The following is a 23258-nucleotide window of genomic DNA, read 5'->3' as shown; positions in this document are numbered from 1 at the left end:
CCTTCCCAGCCACCTCTGGGTCCAAGCAAACACATATCGTTCTTCTTTGCCAGCCATCATACAAGTTCGCGTCCCACTTACTTACACCCTTCTTTCGCTTTTCGTTCATCCCATCCATCACGTTCGTCTAAGAACTTATTGGGATTCTTCTCACCAAAAACTTCACAGCTAAGTCGAAGTACATTTCGAGGAGGCTACTACCTGGTTGATTTGTAATTGTAATACACCCGTGCAGAAAGCACACTATGCAGTCTTCAATCTTAATAAGTAAGGAATATATAGCTTACCTGTTTCCGCCACCACCGTTTGATCCCCCACAGGAACGGCCACCAGCTCTTCTACCGCCGCATCCTCCCCAGAGGCCTCCGAGTCCAAGTCCAACACATCAGCCACCTCCGCGCTGGCCCCGTCACCAGATGTTACACCTACAAAGTACATTTAAGAAAGTTAGAATACACCACTCACTACTATATAATATTTGGTCTAGGAGAAATGTTAAAAACACAGAATACAATGTAATAATTTGTGACTGTCTACTCCATAGTAAAAATGTCCCATTTTCCAGGGAAGGCTGTTGTCTTGCTGCACTTTTATGCACAACTGATGAATGCTTGCTTTTGATTTTTAACACGCACCACTTTTTCTCCTAACAGACAGAAGCTTGACTCCTGAGTCCTAAGAACACGACCAGGATCAAGTTCAAAGTAGGTGAGAGTTCGGCTCGACCACAAGAAATGTGTCCAATTAATCGTCAGCACTAACCACTTTTCCGTTTACAGTTAAATAGTTTTATGACAAAGTAGATTTCAATAAATGTGTTTACTTTTAATAAAGCTTTTACACTTAAATAGACTCTGTGGTTTTTGTTCCTCTAGACTAGAGTGGATGAGCTAAAGGTTTTGGAATTTTTGCAAGCATGAGTGCCTCTGACACTTCTTGACTGTGCTGTGACTCCGTACTACTCTCTTGTCCTGCGTACGATAATCTAGAGATCATTGGGGATCTATAATCGGTGACTTCGGGAGCTGAATGACTCTGCCACACTATCTAGTCAGTAAGGAGACAGTGCATAGAGGTATTGCTGAATATAATGGGAGTCCAATGGAATTGCCAAATGTCCAATCTTAGTTAGCTACACAGACAGACTAATAAGAATAGTCTAGTAATACCACAGGGAGTCATCATATTCGAGGCAGGATAAGAATTTATATCCAGTCTACAAGAAGATCAAAGACGATTTAGAAAAAATCGAATGAGGAACGCTAGGAAAAAATAGGTACTGTTTAGTAAAATGTAAACTTACTGGGGCCAGCAAAGGAGCCCTCGCCTGCCCGATCCTGGCCTGCATCCTCAGCACCCTCCTCCTGTGTCCTCTTGCCCTTGGGGGGAGCTGATGTACAACATGAAAGAAAGAAAAACCATAAAACATGGATGAGATTTTTCAACCAAATCAAACATTTCAAAAGAACAATAACAACATATTTTGGAAAAATAGCAAATAGATAGACAACTATTCCACGGGATCTATCTCATGTGGTATACTACGTTATTCGTATTGCCTGATTTGCGGAACGTTGACTTAGAAAGTTCCTATGTAACTCAATAAACAGACTACTAAAGAGGTTTGCCTAGGCCTGGCACTGCAGGCAGTAGTGCACAACACGTGACAGACAAAGTCCATCCTGCTTGCAGATCAGTGAATACTCAAACTATCAATCCACCCGCCACCACCGCCACTATTTCTTCTGATAGCCATGTGACTGTCTAAAGGAAGGACACTGGACTTCAGTCTGTTGGGGCTGATTTATAAGTCCCTTGCGGAAGTTGCGGCTGATTTTCCTCCATTGTTGCGTGCCTTTTCTGACGCAGCGGCAGAACAAAAGACTCGCCATGGTGTTGGTGCGGCGTATATATTAAAAAAAAAACCACATATGGGCATATGGGCGATGCATCACGTTGTAAAGCCCTGCGCCATCAGGGGGCGTTCCGGCGCAAGGGAGGGCGTACCTGCGCAGGAACGAATCCTAAAAGTGGCTGAGGGAAATCTACAAGATGTCAATCAGTCATTTTTATGACAATGATGCATGACTCAAACCCTGCGCGCTTGAAGCCGACGTACGGCTTGATGCAGCATTGGGGAGATAGGGTACCCCAGAGCATTGCTGGAGCTGCGCCATCGTTGGCACGCAACTCCAGCAATGCGCTGCCTTTACGGCACAGATGCGTAAGGCTTCTGTGACGTTTTGGGCCAATGGGTGGTGGTGGCATGGCACACAATTACTGCCGCATCCCTGCTACTTTGCAGGGATGCGCCGGTAATTGAAAATATGACCCTTACTGTCTAGCATTACGCAGTTCTTTTCTTTACAGTACACTGATACATAATTTCTCAGGCCAATGAAATGCTTCTGAACACAACATACGAAACAAAGAAGCATAGTAGCAAGCAAGGCTACTGAGAAGGAGAGCAGTGCACCTGAAAATGAAATGCATAGAAGATTTTGAAATATAATTTACCTCAATGTAATCGGCAGCATTATTGCTCTTGGTAAAGAACAAAGATTTGCAAATAACAGAGCAGGATAAAACAGAGTAGTAAATGTACTACTACTACTACTCACCAAGCCCGGGGACCTCTACGCCGAGCGCGTCCAGCAAGTCCCGCTCCCGGTCCATGACATCGGTCCAGCGGTGGGTGGCCTGGTTATATGTGCGCCGGACCCCAGAGATCTTGTACATGGCCCGGCACACCTTCTCCCACCGCTGGCGGCGCTCCCGGATGCCATAGCCGGTCGCGATCTTGCCGCCTCCCAGGATCGTCTTGGGGAGGCGGCGCTGGACATGGAAGATCAGTGCCGCCACTTCCTCCGCGCTAAAGATCTCCCTCGGGACCACTTGCTCCCCCCTTAAACGCCCGCACGGGAGCCGGGCACGGGGTGCGGGACCCTTCCCCTTCTCAGGGTGCTTCCCGGCTCCCTTTACCATGGTCTGGGCAGAAATAAACTTAAATGATAAAGAAGAAATAGAATAGTGAAGAAGAAAATAAAAGAGTTTAAAAAAGTAGTTTAAAAGTAACTAAAAGCTGCAGAAAACACAAAAATATAGAGCTAGAAAAATAGAGGGTTAGATAATAAGTAAAATTAGATCAAAAAAACTTCAAACAAGCAAAGGATGGCAGAGATTGAGAGAGGATAGAGAAAGCATGCCCAGAACCATAGCAATGAATGAGAAACAAGATGGCCGCGCCCGTTCACGACCGCGTGGGTAAGTTCGCGCGAGATTTTCCTTGCGAGTACGCGCGAACTTGTACTCGCGAGCAGCACACTTTGCGAGATTACACATAGCGGGCGGAAACGGAATTACGTCACGCCAACAAGATGGCCGCGCCCGTGTACGACCGATAGGGTAACTTGGCAAACGAATAGCTAGAAGCGCCTCGCGAACACGCGCAAGATCACGCGAACATACACGTCGCAACAAAAACAATTTTGTATTCGCACGTATTCGCGGCTTCCGAAATCGATCTCGCACGGATTCGCGCCCCAAATAACGCGCGAAATTGCAAAAAAAACGATTTTAGCTAAAATGAAAGCAATGAGCAGGTGCAAAAGTTCAAACTTAACATTAGTAACATTCAAGGTAGTGCTTCCTGATGGGCCCCTCCAGAGTTTGCAACAATTCTATGACCCTGCTATGACCCAAACAGCAGGCTCATAGAATAGCACCATAAAGGTCCTGTAAAAAAAAAATTTCACTGCAACAAAAAGCAAATTACAGATAAGGAAGGAAGCAGGTGCCAGCCAGACTGGAACTTTCAAAATTACTGACACATTAATGAAACACAAATTAATTGATGGCAGTTGAAGAAGGGCAGGTGTGCTAGCTTTTTTCAACCACCATAATCTACAGTAATAAATAAACCTAATAGGTGCCTGTGAGGATGTACTAGAGGGTGGCATGGGTGTCCCAGAGGGTGGCAGTGGTGAAACAGAGGGTGCTGTGAACCTGTGATGATAAACCAGACGTAGAAACAACATAGTCGCGGCCGTTGCAAGCCGAAAAGTAAGTTCGCAATTGCGAACTTGTCCCAAAATCGGCGCGAACACGCGCCAACACAAAAAACGGAAAAATCCGCAAGTCCGCTAGAGTTCGCGGATCTTCGCGGATTGCGAATCCGTAAATACGCAAGTTCGCGGATTGCCAATCCGCAAAATCCGCCCATAATGACGCATGCCCACTCTATATGTCATAATGTCTGATGTACTTACAACCCGAGAAAATGGAGTTGTAGGTGTGTCCCGCTCATGCAGAGGCACCTTCACACTGAGAACCGAGCACCCTGCCTTCAGGAACAGGTTTTAAGTGCAGTGACCCCAGATATAAGGAAACTTATATCTGTTGTAAGTGGTGCTAGCACATGTGTACACACGCTGCAATGCAGGGCTCTAGTCACAATTTGAGTGGTCTCTCATGGGTGGCATAATAATAGATGCTACAACCCATGGGAGACCCCTGGTGTGCCTATGCCCTGGGTACATTAGTACCATTTACTAGGGACTTATCAGGGTACACCAGTAGACAATCTAGCGTGTACTCACCATGTCCAATTTAGGGAAGAAGCACAGAGAATGGGTTCCTGATTAGCAGGATCCCAGTCAGGATAGTCAGAAAACATAATGACACCAGCAAAAAGTGGGTGTGACCATAAAAGTAGATCCTACTTTCCTACAATTTCATTTTGAAATGTGACATCCATAGCCTAATTAGGGAATGTAAATCATTCACCCATACCTATCTCATTTTCTGGGTGCACCTTAAGTTTGTTTGGTACAAATATCCAACAGCCCTCTACTACATTTGCTGTAAATTTGAAGCCTCCACTGCAGTCTTCAGTGGCTCTGCATTGCTGTCCATTGCCTTTGATTCAATGCGAATTCCGTTTCCACCATTATTCTCCTTGTAAGTCTGCTCTGCATTCATTAAACTCTGAAAGGGTAGCACGTTTATCACTGCAAAAGATAGTGGTGTTGTTATTGTGTTAAGTCATATCCCTCATGATTGTGTTCTGGACACAATGTCTGCTGCTAGCACATGTTTGGGGAATTTGAATTATTTCCAGATTTACCCTAAATTAACAGTTCAGCAGTTTTTGTTCATTATCAAAGGCATAAGCAGTGCTTAAATTGAGGCAGTGGTTGCCATTCGCGGCAACCAGCACTTACTTTCCCTCATCAGTAATTTACTCGATAGCAAGGGAGGGAAAAACACACAAATCAGAAAGATGAAGGAAGAGAAAGATGTAAAAACTCTCAAAAAGGGAGGAAGAAAGGACCTGCAAGAGTTAGATAAAGGGACGAAGATTCCTGGTAGTAAGTTAGAGAGGCATGAGGTGGGTTTAACTCCTTCCATGCTTAGGATGGCTCCCGGCGGTCATGAGTCACAGTAAACTTGTGCTTAAGACGGCCGGGAGCCGTCCGAATGTTGCCACTCTGCCTAAGCGTGATTAATTCCCCGCCTGTGCGGGAGAATTAATCAGTGGGCGGAGTTTGGACGGCTCCTGGCTGTCATGAGTTCACGCCCACCGTGATTTCTGATGGCCGGGAGCCATCCTGAATACCCCAGTACCTCGCCCAGAGCGGCCCCTCCCTCGCACCGTGACGGAATTTGTGACGCGGCAAAGGGGTTAAGAGGACCAACCATGGGAGTTGCGCACTGACATTTAATTGCACCGGCCGCGGGCTTCTGAACAGAGCTTCGGGCACAGGCACTTTACTTTTTCAAATTAAGCACTGAAGGAACAATACAAAATGTTAAAAAGCAGTGAACTAAACTCACCTTAAATATGGCGCGTCCAGTTGCTGATGTAAATTAGTGGCTGGGCTACGAGGCAGAAGCTAGCTGCCAGGACAGCAACGCAGAGAGCTGTCTTAGGACAGGTAGTTCTAAGGTCCTGTGCCCCCACCCACACTGTCCTCAACAGCAAGAAGTTCACACATGTGGGAGAAGACAGCAGAGGGGCTCAGAGGAACAGGGAAAATGAGCTCTTGTCCTCCTCAAAGGTCCACAACACCAAATATGCCCTACTGCGAGGTTTTAATATAAACTAGTCATTCATTCATTCATTCTTTATTTCGGCCTGAATTGCCATAAAAGAATCACAAAACAGTTCCATATAAAAAATACATTCAAGTCACAATTATCATTTCATAAAAAACAGCTAACACTGTTGTGATCTAAAAATCAATACAGTTATAAAACATGTTGAAAACAAAACATCATCACATTGACCTATTTAAAATTACTCGGAAAACGCATCTTAAAACGCACCAGTTAGCTCTTTGTCATTACAGCTTTAAACCCTTTTTCCTATGCACAAAGTAAATAGAAAGCAGAAATCTGCTGATGCTAAATACTATAGTTTGAGTTGTGTCTGTCTTAAACATTGTCAATGCCATTTCGCAAGACCTTAGTCCCAAAAGGTTACATATGGGTTTAATCCATTTCCTTCTGGCCGACACATAGGCTGTGCAGAAGAAAAGGATATGGAGATCATCCTCCTTGGAATTACCCTCGCACATAGTGCAAATTCCATCTGTCGTTATTACCCCATCAGCCCTTTTTCTTGCCCAGCGCATCAGGGTTGATTTGGTCATAAGGTTACCGTATCTCAGTTTCATATAAAGGGTTTTGGCAAGTGGGGGCACAATTTCGTCAAGGAATGTCTCAAAAAGAGGCTCGTCCTTGAAACTTATACTAGGGTCCCCCCGTTATTCCCGTTAGTTGTTTGATTTGTAAATGAAAACCCAAAAAGCCCTTTTCACAATCAGTTTTGAATTCGGCGGTAACCCTTTCGGGTTTTCCCAAAATTGCAATAGTCCTATTTTAGTAAACCACAATCTAACATGTTTTAGCCATAGATTGGTATTCGTTGTGTCCAAACACAGTATCTCTTTTAACCCATTCCTATAGTCAAGCAATTCAGGTGTCTGCCATAGTCTCACCCAAAACATTAGTGGCCGGAAAATAGTGTAGTGGTCAGTCCTTTTGACATTTAAGTCAAACTGGAGAGGTACCAAAGGAGTACCTCTTGGAGCCCTTACCAAACTTCTCATAAATTTGTTATCCATAATAGTAAAAACATCCTTTGACATGGGGCCCCAGATCTCCGCACCATAAAGGGCTGCTGCTTGGACTTTGAAGCCGTCCGAATGTTGCCACTCTGCCAAAGCGTGATTAATTCCCCGCCTGTGCGGGAGAATTAATCAGTGGGCGGTATTCGGACGGCTCCTGGCCGTCATGAGTACACGCCCACCTTGATTTCTGATGGCCGGGAGCCATCCTGAATATCCCAGCACCTCGCCCAGACCGGCCCCTCCCTCGCACCGTGACGGAATTTGCGACGCGGCAAAGGGGTTAAGAGGACCAACCATGGTAGTTGCGCACTGACATTTAATTGCACCGGCCGCGGGCTTCTGAACAGAGCTTCGGGCACAGGCACTTTACTTTTTCAAATTAAGCACTGAAGGAACAATACAAAATGTTAAACAGTGAACTAAACTCACCTTAAATATGGCGCGTCCAGTTGCTGATGTAAATTAGTGGCTGGGCTACGAGGCAGAAGCTAGCTGCCAGGACAGCAACACAGAGAGCTGTCTTAGGACAGGTAGTTCTAAGGTCCTGTGCCCCCACCCACACTGTCCTCAACAGCAAGAAGTTCACACATGTGGGAGAAGACAGCAGGGGGGCTCAGAGGAACAGGGGAAATGAGCTATTGTCCTCCTCAAAGGTGCACAATACCAAATATGCCCTACTGCGAGGTTTTAATATAAACTAGTGACTTTGCCCCTGGCTGCACACAGGGACAGGATGCCAGGATGGAGTGGAGAGAGGCGTCCTGGGAAGTAGTGGTCTGAACTCTTGGGCCACCGCATGTTCAGACCTTCACAGGAGTAAGTACAGAAAGGTAGTTGGTACCAAGCTAGATTAGAGAAAGGACAGCACAAGCCATTGTCGGCCCCACATGTCTCAAAAACTTCTATATTGGTGCACACTAGCCTTACCAGCATAGTTTTTGCATATTAGTCTTGAACTTGCGCTTATCCACATTGTTACGTTCTACTTTGACCTGTGGTTAGACTCACACTATATGTCCTTATGTGTCACACATCAGAGTGGAACACAGCAAGACCTAGACACCTAATGTGAGTGTTTTTTTATCTCCATTGAGCTCTTGATCAGTTGTTATAGAATTGATTTCTCATGCAATGGCAGAATAATCTCCCACAACAAGAAATCTGCCCTGCCATCCTACTAACACGGTCTGTACCGCTTCACCCAACTTCAGACATACGGCCCATGGATTGTTTCACTTCATCGATCAATTCGTCATACAAATCCACTGGCCGCTTCTGGGTGCTGTCACAAGGCAGAGAGACAATTGGAGATCAAAGTGCCATCTGCACACTTCTCCTATGGTCCTTTAATAGGAAATTGGTTATGCCCGTCTGTGACATCTCGGGGTGATGATAACAATAGTTAACTAGATGGACGAGAAGTAAGGGGAGAACTCACTTGAAAACAGAAACACCGCAAAGCAACTCAAAAAGCAGCACACAACAATAAAATACCACAAAAGAATGCATTATCAAAACCACAGCAAAACAAAGCATGCCACAACATCACAGCAATTCAATAATCCACAAATGCGCTACAAAACCAAAAACAAAATACAGTTTGGCTGACAATAAAACATCACAAAATACCCAACTCAACAAAGCACAATACAAGCACAACCACAGAAGAACACCAAACCTAACACAAAGTAAAATTAAACCTAACAAACAAGAACACAATTACATTGTTGTGTCGTTATGTTGTGTTGTTTTGCTGTGACGTATTAATTATTTGTTGTTTTGGGAAATGGATTGTCATGCCATTGTATTGCTGTGTGTGCACTTTTGAGTATGCTGCTGTGTTAGTGTAACATATTGCACTGCCACGGTGTTTTCGTGTATTACCACTGTGATTTGTATTTTAGCGTGCTAATGATTTTTTTCTGCCGTGTATTTGTTTTTGCATTAATGTTTTGTCTTGCCGTGTTATTGGTGTATGTATATGGTGCTGTTGTGATGTGTTGTATCATCTTTTTGTCTCGGGTGTAGTGTCATACGAAGCGTGTGGAAAGGTTTTCACATATTGCCACCGCTAAAAGTATACGTTCAAGACCTAGTGGTAAAGGTAATTGCCGCATTAACTGCGCTATATAAGACAAATGACATCGACAGCACTGAACACAAATGCTTTTTGATCGGTCTCATTTGTTAATTTGGTTAAATCGTGGGGTCAGCATTACAGACACATGACATAGCAGAAGTAGTAACCAAAGGCAACAAAGGATCGAACCCGCATTCGGCAGTAAAGTGTTCGCTTCCTCTTAAAAGCTAATGCATGAATGACTTCGTTTCTGTGGTTCTTATTGATTGTGACATATTCCATTTTTGCATTTAACTTAAGATTGCCTTACTTTACTATATGTTGCAGCCTTTTTAAGCATACATGCACTATTTAAAGTTACACTTTGTAAAGTAGCACTGTATAGATTCGTTTAACTTTTTGGACATTTTACTGGAATTGCGTGGCTTATACAGACAGGCGCACTCGATTCAAGGGGATGAGTCATCAGCTTCTAAAACAGCCTCTTGGTGGCACTGTTTGCTCTTTAGACAGGAGCCAGATTAGCACAGAGTGCGTGCGTGGATGTCTCAGAATGTGTATTTTGAGTTGAGTGAAATGAACCTTTGCAGTTCTGGCCATGACTGCTATGGAGACAGATTGGCGAGCCATGACAGAATGCTACACTTACTTGTAGATCTGGGTCAGATTTAAGCTGTGGTTTGTAACTAGCCAGAAGTGTGCCTTTACCACAGAAACAAAAAACACAGGTAAGTTATACCGCATGTGACAACCATGGACAAAGTAATCAGCATTTTCCTGCCCATTAACCTAATAAAAAAGGCTGTATTTGAGAACATCTGAGGAAAAAACTAAAAAACCTTGGAGTCAAAAGATTCTTGCAAACAAATTCAGTGTATTTGATCAAAAATATGTGCTTCTGTTTGACAGGGAGATGTGTATATGGAATGTCATCAGTGGACAGTGCGTTGAAACCACCACGCTTCCGTACTGGCACGCATCAATCTGTGTAAGTATGGCTATCTGTGCAAGTATAGCCCTTGTAGCCGCAGTTTGTCAGTATTTCACAGTCACTTGTTTTTATTAACCACTCAACATTGGAAACACCCCCACCTCCAAACCCCCTAAAAATTATCTTGGTGCGATAAAAATTCGAGATTTTTGGGGGGATTGCGCCTAATTAAAAAAAAGAAATAAAGGGCCTCATTTATGAAAAGTGATGCATCGCTGTGTGAAAACAGCGATGTGTCAGTTTTCATTGCACCCTTCTTGCGACATGCTGGATGCTTCATATTTACACTATGACGCATCAGGTCACAAGGAGCTACAGATACGTCAGTATTTCTGACGTATCTGAAGGCGCAAAAATGACACATTGCTGGAGTGTGTCACAAAAGGGACGCAACTACAGCAATAGGTCATTTAACATGTGGAAGTCCCATTTCATTGTGGTTGCGTCAGTTTTACGGCTGCTGTGAGGCAGGCGTAAGATATTGACGCATTTGCATCCTAGAAGTGGCACAGTCAAATGTTATAGATTACACTGCGTCACTTCTACGAGGCTTACTTGTGTCAGAACACCCACCCTGCATACATTATGCCTGGCGCAGGTATAATGTGGCACAGGGGTTTACAAAGTGACGCATCTGCCTAGATGCATCACTTTGTAAATATGAAGCAACATGGTGCATTTTTTACGCCGCTAGTGCGTCGCAAAAAGTGTCGCACTGGCGGCGCAAAAGTGACTCAAGGGCTCATAAATAAGCCCCAAAGTATAGATTAGAACATTGGTATGTTGCGCGCTCCACGGAAGACAATGCGAGTGGCTCATGGCCAGGTGCGGACTAGCCTACTGGGTAAAGGGCGTTTCACTGGGCTGGCAGGCTGGTGGCCATTTTCACTGCTGTTGGGGACCTTTTTTGTTGCGGTGGACCTACCGATCATGTTCTTACTTGCAGCACTTCAATAAAAGGATCAACAAACAAATGGTTTTAAAGTATGCTTTAAGCACCTTTTCAAACAATTTGTTTTTGCACTGTTTATTTAGAAACGCTGCAAGTAAGAATGTGGCCGGCAGGTTTCTAGCAGCAAAACTGGCCCCCACCCTGCCAGCCCACTAATACCCCTGGTAGACAGTCTGGCCCTGCTCACGACCTATAACGACTGGGTCAGACCTTCTGTCCAACATTGCAATGTTTGTCTTCTTGCTTCTCCTTGTTCATTTTAGATCCTTGTGCCCTCTGTGTGTGGAATGTTCTAATAGCTTTAAAGCCCTATTGCCTTAGTCTACACCTATTGTTATAGGCCATGTCACTTGTCAAAGGCCCTCACCTATGTTTCCTTCCTATAACTGTGGTTCAGGCCCTTTTACAACTGTTATAGCCTTTTGTAGCAGGATATAATGCTTAAGTATTAGATTTAGCTAATAAAGTGCTACTAATGGCACCATGGTGAACTCTTGGCACTACAACTGTGCATACTGCAAATTCGTGTCTTTGGAGCACTAATTCAGTAATTGCAGTTTTTATGTAAAATTCCCCAATTATTTGGTCTTTCAAATGGTTCATTAGTGCGTTGGGGCTAGAACAATTTTCAGAGGAAAGGTGTTGGCCAATGGCATCTGCTCACTAGAGTCATAGGGTTTTGAAAAACATCTGGGTGTTATTTAATGAGCATATGAGCAAAAACGTAATGGCATAGAGTGTTTGTGTATCTGGAAGTGATGAAGTGTTTGACACTACTGCTACTTAGGATGACATTGAGAGGGAACTCAACATTTTCCGATTTCCGGAGAAAAATATAAATCCATTGGCTGCAGTTTCTTGACCATATTGGTGATGTGGAGGAAGTTAAGTGGATTCTTCTTTGCATTTTGAGTTTCATCCCAAAACTGTATGATTGTTAGATTCCACTAAATAAATAAACGAGGCAATATCGTAAAAAGACCATAAACTAAACTGCAATGCAGTGTTAATATGAACATGTCTCCAGTTTACTAAATCTTAAAAGACAAAGTGCAATAATTCGTTATCCAATAGCTCCCTCAGACATTAGGATTTGGTGAAGAGATATCTTGAAAATGTGGTAAATGGACGGTAAATACCCAGGCTGTGTTATTTCTCCATCATTTCAGCCTGTTGAAATAGTGCAAAAAAGTGCTTTGTGCAGGTGTGCAGACTAATAGTCTCAAAATTACCTGCAGACGGAGCCGAAACCTAAGTGTGGTGGTGCAACATCATTGTCTCGGACTAGCTAGTAAAAAAAGGTGATTACAATAGCCTTTAGACCATTAGCCACACAATTAGACTTTTCTGGGTTCCGGAATATGGTAGTCTTTTATGAGCCTTTGTGTATAATTGACAGTTTGAGTGTCAATAGTTCGAGGTTGGAGATAACCTCGAAGTTCTTTGACGAATTTGCCACACTTTGATAAAGATCGTGTCCGATTGAAAAAAACACACCGAGGAGGCCTCCTGCCATGTATGGGCCCCCTTCATCAAGAAGATTGGTTTCAGCAAGGACCTTCTAGTGGCGCCAAGAGAGGGGCAGCAGCCCAGAGGTGTAACCATGATTCTTTCTTAAAATGACAATCTGCACGCCCCCTCCTTTTCTGTTTTGACCCATGCTGGGTTAAAGTCTGCTATTGGAAGACCAAAGAGCCACATGTATAGAATATCTCTACACACTCGGCAATTGAGAGGTATAGCTGGGGTCTCCCTACCAGCTGGGAGGCATTCAAAGGGACTAGGTGGTTATTGGTGTCATAGATGGGTGATGTTATCGGTCGAATTTAAGGGTAGTAATGTTTTTTTGGCATTAGGAATGGGTGGAGTTTAGGGTGTTGAGAGGTTTTTAGGGTTTACAGATGAGTGAAGTTTAGGGCCCGTGAGATTTTTTAAATTTTGGTGATTTGTAAAGATTAGTGGAGGTAAAGGGTTTTTAGAGTTCAAGAATGGGTGGTGTTCACAATGGTGGGGGTATTAAGGGTTAGGGTTAGGTGTAGTTTAAATTTAGGAAGGATTCTTAGGGTTCAGGGTTGGGTGGAGTTTGGGTACGGTGAGGGCTTCAAGGAGTTATGGAGGGGTAGTTTTTAGGAGTAATGAGGTCCGCCCTGGTGCCACTGTCACTTTCGTCAGCTCTCTGATGTTTAAAATAGCCGGCATTGAGAGGCTTACAGAGATAATGAAAGAGGGAGAAAAAGGAGAAAGGTATAGGAGGAAGCATTCAGATATGAGAAGAAAGAGGATACTGGATGGAAATAGGAGACCGCATGAGAAAGAAAATAAGCAGGGCTGGTAGAAGCTTTTTTTTTTTTTACTAAGGTTGCTTTTGGTTCCCCAGTCCAACCCTGTCTGCATCAAGAGAAACAGTGCTTGCACAACCCTCTGCAATTTAGGGAATTCATTCCCTAGTGTGCAGTTCACAATGTGGAACTGTTGGCAGCAGTGTAACTCTGCTTGAAGTGCAGGTATATTGTGAAAGCGTATGGTTTAATGGTAGTATGCTGGTGCCTCAATAGAGACCAAGCAGATTCTCACCACATTGTCTCCTAGCAAACATTCCTTTTGTTCTGGGAAGGATTTGGAATCGCATAACGGGGAAAATGGTAAAGATCCCTTACACATACATTAGACCTCAGACCACTGCGTTATTGAAGAAGCGTCTGGGTATCCGCTGATCTAGTGCCATTTCAGCTGTATCCGGAAGAGGTCCTAAAGCTGACTGTGGTGACCACGACACCATGGTTCAACTTCATTAAAAACCCTTTACCTATGACGGGGTGTGGTAATCTGCGGTCTGATCCCATGACTGCATGCACGATCTCAAAATTCGTGTTACACGGAGGCACATTTATTGTGAGTTCTACAAGGAGGAGAGGTAGGGCTCCATCACAGCAGCTTTTCCTGACTTTAAAGACGAACACACCCTGGAATATTACATGGATGAGATTGAGCCCTCCCTTGCAAAAGTTCTTTACATTGAATGTTGGTTTGGCAACTTGCCCCTCCGTATTGTTACTGCTGAATGGCAGCATTCATGTGTAGGCCCTGACATGATGTGCCCCGTCTATCTTGAGGCTGTTGAAACATTGAGCATATTCTCTTTATTTGTCTCTGTTATCATACAAACCGGAAAACGTGGTTATTGCTGCTTTGTTGAAATTTAGGAGGTAGGGACTTTAGAACAGAAGCTAATACTTTTAGAACCAACACTAACCAAACCATTGTATTTGCTGATTCCCAATTCTTGCATTATGGGGCCGATTATGATCGCGGACGGACTTGAGTCCGTCCGCGATCACCGAGGATGAGGGAACGTCCGCATGGGCTGCGGCGTTCCCTCCTGTGCTATTAGGATGTGACCGCCACCCTGGCGGGCACATCCTCTATTTTTAACATTGCGGCGGGTGCAGCTTCAAGCTGCACCCGCAGCAATGTTAAAAATGCATGCATTGCATTTGTATGTAGAAAGTGGCAGGCACCGCGCGGTGCCTGCCGCTTTCTGCATACAAATACAGGGGGTACCATAGGTATCCCCCCATGTGCACCCCCCAATCCCCCTTCACCTAGGGGTCCCGCAACGGGCCCCTGCAGTGAAGATCCGTATGCTCTTCAACGGCGGTAAACCCGCCGCGGAAAAGCATATTTTGGCAGCAATCCTAATATGGCGGACGGTGTCTGAGAGACACCGCCACCATATTAGAGCTTTTCCGCTGCGGTTGTAAGCCAACCGCGCGGAAAAGCGGCGGACAGAAACCAGGACCCACCAGCCATCCTAATGTGGCGGTGGGTCTTTGGTAGGTCCGCTGCGGTTTTTCCGCATCCTCCGGGGTATGCGGAAATTCCGCAATCATAATAGGCCCCTATATGTGGAGAATTAGAATGAGTTTCTTAGTTACTCTTATCCCTAAGACATAAGGCCACCGAGGTCATATTTTGATTACTGTATTGTGGATTTTTGTCGTTTTGGTCTTGTATGGTTTACATACAGATTACTTATTTTTCTAAACTGGTGTGGTGTCCATTTGTAGTGTTTTCACTGGTTTACTGTATGTGTGTACAAATGCTTAACACTCTGCCTCTGAGATAAGCATGTCTGCTCATGCCAAGCTACCAAGGGGGTAAGCAGGGGTTAATTTAGAAGTGTATCCCCATTACCCTGACTAGAAAGAAAGGTCCCCACTTGGGCAATGCTGCAAACCATTGCCAACTAGAGACCCCCATTTCTAACAGTAATTCAAAGTGTGAACATACTATAGGCAATAGAAGAGGCACTGCTGTATGTCTGTCTAAGCTGTGAAAAAACCTAACTCTTAGAAATTGGGTTGCTGCTTGACTGGGGTATGGACCCTGGTCAAGCAGCAACATCAATCCTAGTCTATGAAAGAGGCAGGCACACCTTAAATTAACCTATACTTAACTTCTGGTAGCTTTTCAGTGATTAGTCAGGCTTAACTTAAAGGCAGTGTGTAACATGTTTGTGCAACACTTTAAACTGGGAATACACCATACAAAAAGATTTCACATCCGGTTAGAAAAATAGCTCTGGTTTTTATAAATAAAACAAGGTGAAAAAGACACAAATCCAATGAGTAAAACTGGAGATATTGATCTTTAAAGTTTACACTGAGAAATAGTGGCAAAAAGCACAGAGCGCTATTGGGGATATCTAGGTGCTCCACACCGGTAGAAAGTCACAAGTTTAGGCTGACTGTAATGGAGTGTGGACCGGTTACGTGGACCTACTTAGGCCTGCTGAATAAAGTACCTTAAATCCTGGTTGTGGAGCTTTGGTTGGATCTGCATCAGCAGAGGCAACTATTGGTTCTGAGATGGGGGGGAGGCACCGGTGGGAAGTCCTGTTGCAACAACATTGAGGATCCCGTAGGTGAGGCTTGCGATGTGAAGTCTGGTCTCGAGGATGCGAGGCGCAGCAGAGGCGATGTGTTGATTCCTATGAGTGGTAAAGTTGAGATGCAAATTTCAGCGGTGGCAGCAGTGAACTGCCATCGATGAGTGATGTGAGGAGCTTGCACCAGGAAAGCATTGCACAGGGGTGGTTCTGAAGGTAATTCGTTGGCCCCAAGATGCCTAAGCTGGTGGCGATGTAACTCTTTTGTGACTGGTCCAATTCACCCGATAGCGGGGATGCATTGGTTCTGCTCGGGGATGAGCTACTCAGCCAAAGAGATGCATCAATTCTGCTCTGGAATGCATCGCTCAGCAGACAAGATGCATCGGTTCTGCTGGCAAGCACCTTAGACCCACTTCCAAGGGTCCAGAACTGGGATGACACCCTTTGGCAGTATAGAGTCCAGGTGCAGGGGTTGGAAGCCTGCCACCAAGGCTTCAGATCAGAAGGGCAGCCAACTAGCCCTTGGAATTTATCTGGGTTCTTGGGTCAAGAGATGTAGATCCAGTCCTTCTCACCCAGGCAAGAGGGCAGCAGGTCAGAAAATAAAAGCAAGAGTACAGCAGAGTGGGAGTCCTTCAGCAGCACAGAAATTCTCCTTCCAGGCAGAGTATTCAAAGGTCCAGAAGTGTACTGAAGTGGTGGTGTCCGACGGTCCAGGACTTTTACCCAGTGGTGCCTTTGAAGTGGAGGAGACTTCAAAGACATGCCTTTGAAGTGCACAGAGGTCCTCCCTTCCTTCCCTGGCTACAGATTAACTACAGGGTGGTATGCAGCATTTTGTGTGTAGACAGGACACAGCCTATTCAGGTGTAAGTGAGGCTGCGCCTAGCTCCTTCCTCCCATCGTGCAAGAAATGGCCCATTGAGACACACCTAAACTCTAATTGCGTGTGGCTGTATAGAAGGAATACACACAGCCCAACTGCTAACTACACCTAGTCATGTGATGAGAGACAATTTTCAGGCACCAAATAGCTAAAGCAAGAAAATGCCAACTTTCTAAAAGTGCTTACCACAAATGATGAATGGAATGCGGAATACATCAAACATTCTCCCCCAGTCAAGACATCTGGGTTAAATTCATTGTTCTTCTGCTCACTGTGTCACCCTAGTTTGGACCAAGTCACATGTAAATCAGTCTTGACTATGCTTCTCATGGGAGCAGTCCAGCCCAAACTACCAAGGCGTGTCCTCCCTGGACCGGAAACAATATCCTGGGACCAGATTTGACATATATCACCCCTGCTCAGCCAGGCTAGCTTGAATCCAGTGGCAGCGTTAGCAAGGGACCCACCTCTTGGCATACTCATCCCACTTAGGGTGAAAAGTACTGCAGTAACAAAGGATGGACGGAATGCTGAATGAATCAAACATTCACCCCCAGTCAAGAGATCTAGGTTAAATCCATAATTCTTTTGCTCACTACGCTACCCCAGTAACCTTCCAAAAGTGGCATTTTCAGAATTGAAATTAAAAATTCAATTTCACCAAGAGTTTGGGTTTTGAATTGTGATTCCAGAGACACCAGCTTGAAGGCTTTCTGTCTTGCCAATTGGAAATTACACTTATAAAATGTAATAAGGTAATCCCAATATTATCCTGGGGGGAGAGATAGGTCTTGCATTAGTGAAAAACTAAATTAAGATTATTAAACTATCGGGACATGTAAAACCTAAAAGTACATGTCCTGCCTTTTAAACACATTGCATCCTGCCCTCTCGGTTGTCCTGGATCTACCTTATGGGTAGCTTATTTGTACAAAACAGGTTTGGTTTGGGGCTGACAAAAGGTTTATTTGGCAGGGTCTATAAGGCAGTTAAAAGTGCACACACACAGGCTCTGCAATGGCAGGCCTGAGTTCATATTTAAGGGGCTACTTAAGTGGATGGCATAGCCAGTGCTGTAGGCCCAATTGTAGCATTTAATTTACAGGCCCTGGGCACATTCAGTCCACTTTACTAAGGACTTATAATCAAATTAAATATGCCAATTGTGTATGCCAATATTACGATGTTTAAAGGTGAGAGCACATGCACTTTAGCACTGGTTAGCAATGGTAAAGCACTCTGCGCCCTAAGGCCAACAAAAATGAGTTCAGGAAAAAGGAGGATGGCAAAACGTTTATGGGTGAACCTGCAAAAAGACGCATTTCCAACACAAATAGATCTTCTGATGATTTTTTAGTGTGTGATTACCTTGTGTGCAGATGCATATTAGATAAATAAATTCATAAACTTTCAAAAATGGCAATAACATTTTCTATTTTACACAGTCCACATGATAACACTAGTATCTGAACAATAGATGAGCGCTCTTCTAAGTAAACTTGTTGTTAACCTTTTTTCTTCTCTGCTGTAACAGTACTACCATTGCTCTTTTCGAATGACGGGAGAAGGATGGCTTCTCTGTGGTGGACAATATCAAGATGTCCTAATCATCGATGCAAAGACTTTGGAAGTTCTTCATACTTTAAAATCCCAGCAATCTGAATGGATTAGCTGTATGTGTATAGTTCACTCCACAAGAATTCAAGGTACTGTATTATAAAAAAAACTGCTTACCATTTACAGTGTGCCTAAGAGGAAATGCAAGTGTAGCAACTTGCATGGACAAACCCTCAGGAAAATTCTATGAAAGGTTCTATCAAATATCCTAAGAATGTAGAATCAATTACAAACGGTTAATTTGCTTGGTAGTTGTACTTTTTTGCTGTGTTTGCTTATTTTAACTACATGCTAAATGACATTAGAAGAGAAATCTTTATACAATTTGGATTCACATTTTTAAAAAATATATATTATATTGGCCATACTACTACCAGTCTAAAGTAGAATTAGTTTTATTTTCAAACTCTAATCAGCAGGAATGATTTTCTCATGTTCCCTTTCTACGTACATTTATAGGTCCCACTTGGCTTCACAGTATTTATACATTGTTTAAAATTCCTCTCAATTATGTCTGTATATTGAAATCTCACTGTCTTTCTGAAAAGACTACAACTAAGCAGATAACATATCCTTATTATTTGCTGTCTTAACGTGCGAGGAAAGTGAAGAGAAAAATCCTTTTGAAAAGAGAATAATGTATTGAGGTTTAACACTCTATTTAGATTTGAGATATTCCCTTTTCAGTCCTAAAAGAACTCTGAGAATGTGTTTATTGTTTCTAGCTACACAATAATCTTTTTGTCTGTTATGTAGAATTTTATTTTAATATAAATACTGTAAATAAGGTCTGTAACTGTATCAGAGTACCGTGAACTATTCATGGGACGTGTACTTTATTATAAATGTGATTAAAAAGTTATCACTGTAGAGAACATTTGGATTATATGTTCTGATAGAACATGTAAAATGGTTTATTCAAAGAAAATAGTTTTTCATTAAAGAAAAAGCTAAAAGAGTGAAGGTGTATGGGTTAATTAACATATATGTTAAACAAAGGGATTCACACTTCTAAAATTTGAAAAAAGTGTCCCTTCAGAATTTGTGTGTCTCCTACGTTCAGGGAAAGCACACAGCTTTGTCAAAATACCCCTCACCCAACAAATGACCCTTGATTGCGTGCTCCATCATCGGGGTCTTCCTCCCCCGCTGCATGACGGGGCATGCTACGACCTATGACTACGCTGGAGCTCTGATTACAATTCTATGTGTGATATAAGAGTGTGAGTGGAAGGGTCAGAAGGGAGTGAAAGTGATGAATAATTAAAAAATACCTGGCTCTGCGGAAAAATATACTTTACTGTTCCTGTAAGCTGGTATTATTAAAAGTGGGGAAAGAGACAGATGTTCAGGACCCATACCAGCAAAATACCTATTGGCGTACAATATTCAGTGTATGTAAATTGTAATATGCACCGCAAAGTGATTACCTTATAAAGAATTCACTTTTTATCTTTAGTATTTAGAGTGTAGAAGGTGTCTCACTAGGGATCTTCCTGATGAGAAGCTAGGGGAGGGCTACGAAACATGTCGGCAAAGGAAGTACGGCCCATTAAAGCATAATACCTCCCGTAGTCGTAGTTTGTAGCAGGCCCCCTCCCGCAGTGTGGTACAAAAGGGGGTGGTGATGGACAGAGCATCTGAGCCAATAAAACACTCGCACCCAGTCATAAGATCTGGGTTTGATCCATCACCGTTCTTTAGCCCACTCTGCCACCCCAGTTCAGACATGGCTATATGCAAATCAGTCTGACCCTGTGCCTCATGGGAACAGTCCATCCCGAACTGACAAGCCATGCCGCAGTGTGGCGGAAAGACCCAGATGATGAAGCAGGCCACTAAGGGTCCTTTTGGTGGGTGAGGAGTATTTTAACAAAGCTGTGTGCTTTCCCTGGAGGGACACCAATTCTGGAGAGACACTTTTTTTCCTTTTTTTCTCCATGTTTTTAAAGACGGATCCCTTTGTTTAACATATATTGACTAGAGGAGGATGTATGCACCTCTAATGCTCTTGGAGCGGTACCTCGTCACTCCCCCCACTTTGTTTTTTTTTTGTTTTTAATTAACATATAGCTAGTTGATAATGGCTTCCTGCTGATGTGTATATATGTTTCCTTGCAACATATCTGTTGTTTGGGTTAGTGATATAGTGGGTAGTAGCCTAGCACGGGGTCTGTAAACAATAACACAATCATACTCCAAAGGCATGCTTTTGTTGGTTTGGAGTAAATTCATTGAGTATCCGCCACTTGCAAATCTGTCAGTCATATTTTGATTATTTAAAAAAATTTAATTGGCTGGATAGGGGCACTGCAATGTTGCTCCCTCTTGAAACTCATGAGGTGGCTCCTAAAACAATTTCACTGCCACTGGGGGTGATTGGGGCAACTACTGATGTGACCAACCCCATAGCGAAGCTCAGGATTTTAAGAGGCATAGAAATTCAAGGCCCTTTGGAGAAAAATGCACCTAATATAGTGCACAACTAGTGAGTCCAAAAGCAAATCACAACAAGCCATTTTAGATGATGGATTCAACTGTCAATTCTGCCTGAATCTCTTCTGGATCGTGAATTACTTATTGTAAAAAAAAAAAAACACAAGAAAAGCCAAATAAAGAGTGCCAGGCTTTTTTTGATGGCAGCAGTTAGAGGGGCCATGAAACACAGCCCTGCTACCTACAGCCAAAAGCAGTGTTAAGTGGGCGTTGATTCCCAGCCCTGGGTTGTGTTCATGAATGACCTGGGCACCTTGCTCTGCTTTACACAGCCCTTGGCCATGCATAGTGGGAGTAAAATGCTTGAAACGGGCTTGGGAGTAGGGCCTGGTGATAAGTAGGCCCAGTGTCTACTCCTGTCCGCATATGTCTCCCAATACAAATGGTACCTCACTTGTGTGAGTAAGACTAGTGTCTGCAACAGGAAACTGCCCAAAACGCAACCTGGACACATCACATTTTCCCAATGAAAACTGCACATCACATTTTCCCAATGAAAACTGACCCTTTATTCGCAATGCGCCTAGCTGTGAATTTTGGGCCTTAGCTCAGCCGGCACATAGGGAAACCTAGGAACCTGTACATTTTTTAAAACTAGACACCCAGGGGAATCCAGGATGGAGGGGAGACTTGTGTGGCTCTCGCTAGGGTCTGTTACCCAGAATCCCTTGCGAACTTTGTAAAACAAAAAAGAAACACATTTTCCCCACATTTCTGTGATGGAAAGTTCTGGAATCTGTGGGGAGCCACTAACTTCCACCCACCCAGTATTCCCCGAGGCTTCCTATAAAAATGGTACTTCACTTGTGTGAGTATGTCTAGTGCCCACACCAGGAGATGGTCCAAAGCTAAATGTGGACACATCACATTTTTTTTCAGTGAAAACTGATCCTTTTTTGCAATGTGCCTAGCTGTGGATTTTGGGCCTTAGCTAACATAGGGACACCTGCAAAACCTGTACATTTTTTAAAACTAGACACCCAGGGGAATCCAGGCTGGGATGACTTGTGTGGCTCTCACCAGGTTCTGTTACCCAGGAACTCTTTCAAATCTCAAACTTTGTCCAGACAATACATTTTCCTAACATTTCTGCGATGGAATGTTCTGGAATCTGCAGGGTTCCGCAAACTTCCACCTATCCAGCATTTCCCCAAGTCTGCCAATAAAAATGGTACATCACTTGTGTGGGTAGGCCTAGTGCCTTTTACAGGAAATGGCCCAAAAAGTTTTGTGGAGACATCAAATTATTTATCACTAAACAGCCTAGTTTTGCAAGGGATTCACCCATGTTTTTGGTTCTGGGCTCGACGGCCATCTAGTGAAACCTACCAAACCCATACATTTCTAAACACTAGACAACAGGGGAAGTCACAGGAGTTGTAGCTTGCATGGATCTCTCAATGTTTTTCTTCCCAGAATCCCCTGAAAATCTCAAATGTAGCTTATAAAATCACATTTTCTTTACATTTCTTTGTGGAAAAGTTGTGGGATCACTAAACAACACATATTTCCTGCCATCTAGCATTCTCCAGGTCTTCCGATAAAAATGTTACCTCACTTGTGTGGGAAGTTCATCAAAATATGTATTACGAAACAACCTGGTTTTGCAAGTGGGGCACCTCGATTTTTGGTCCTGAGCTAGGCGGCTATCTAGGGAAACCTAGCAAACTCAGACATTTCTGAAAACTAAACACACGGAGGAGTCCAGGGAGGTGAGACTTGTATGGAACCCCCATTATGTTCCTACCCAGAATCCTCTGCAAACCTCAAATATAGCTGCACAAATTACGTCCTCCGCATAGAAGGGGTTAAAGGGTCATCATCAGGACAATGGTGGAGTTTACCTGGGCACAATAAATCAATGTTGCTACATCAAAAAGGATAATTAGACAAAACTTGCTCAACTATCCATCAAAGTCATTATATAATTAATCAGTCATATTCTGGAAAACATACCATTTTATGTTTCTGCTTCTTGCACTGCCAGAAAGCAGTGGGGAAACGCTTCTCTGCCCACGCGAAGAAGCGGCCCCTGCATGAGTTCTCAGTAAAGTTTCAACTTTGTTTTCAATTTGGTGTAACTCTTTTCCTCTGTATTTTCTCCACAAAGATTCCTATGGCAATTCATAAGGGAAATACATGTTTGGGCCCTCCCTCTTCTTTTTTGACCCTTGCTTGACTGATCTCCAAAACACTTTCCAGGAAGGAGCTG

General features: G+C 43.6%; 1 protein-coding gene across 1 annotated transcript in view; it reads left to right on the top strand.

The window, feature by feature from the left end:
- WDR72 (WD repeat domain 72) overlaps positions 1-23258 on the top strand; it is a 1209089-nt gene that overhangs the window by 219055 nt on the left and 966776 nt on the right. Inside the window, exons 4-5 of the mRNA XM_078684855.1 lie at positions 10123-10201; positions 18468-18639. Of these exons, the coding sequence (XP_078540981.1) occupies positions 10123-10201; positions 18468-18639 (251 nt within the window). The remainder of the gene's footprint in view (positions 1-10122; positions 10202-18467; positions 18640-23258) is intronic.

Source organism: Lissotriton helveticus, chromosome 3_2 (assembly GCF_964261635.1).
Source record: "Lissotriton helveticus chromosome 3_2, aLisHel1.1, whole genome shotgun sequence".
Classification (NCBI taxonomy): domain Eukaryota; kingdom Metazoa; phylum Chordata; class Amphibia; order Caudata; family Salamandridae; genus Lissotriton; species Lissotriton helveticus.
The sequence above is the reverse complement of the archived record's forward strand: the minus strand, read 5'-3'. Positions and strand labels throughout refer to the sequence as shown.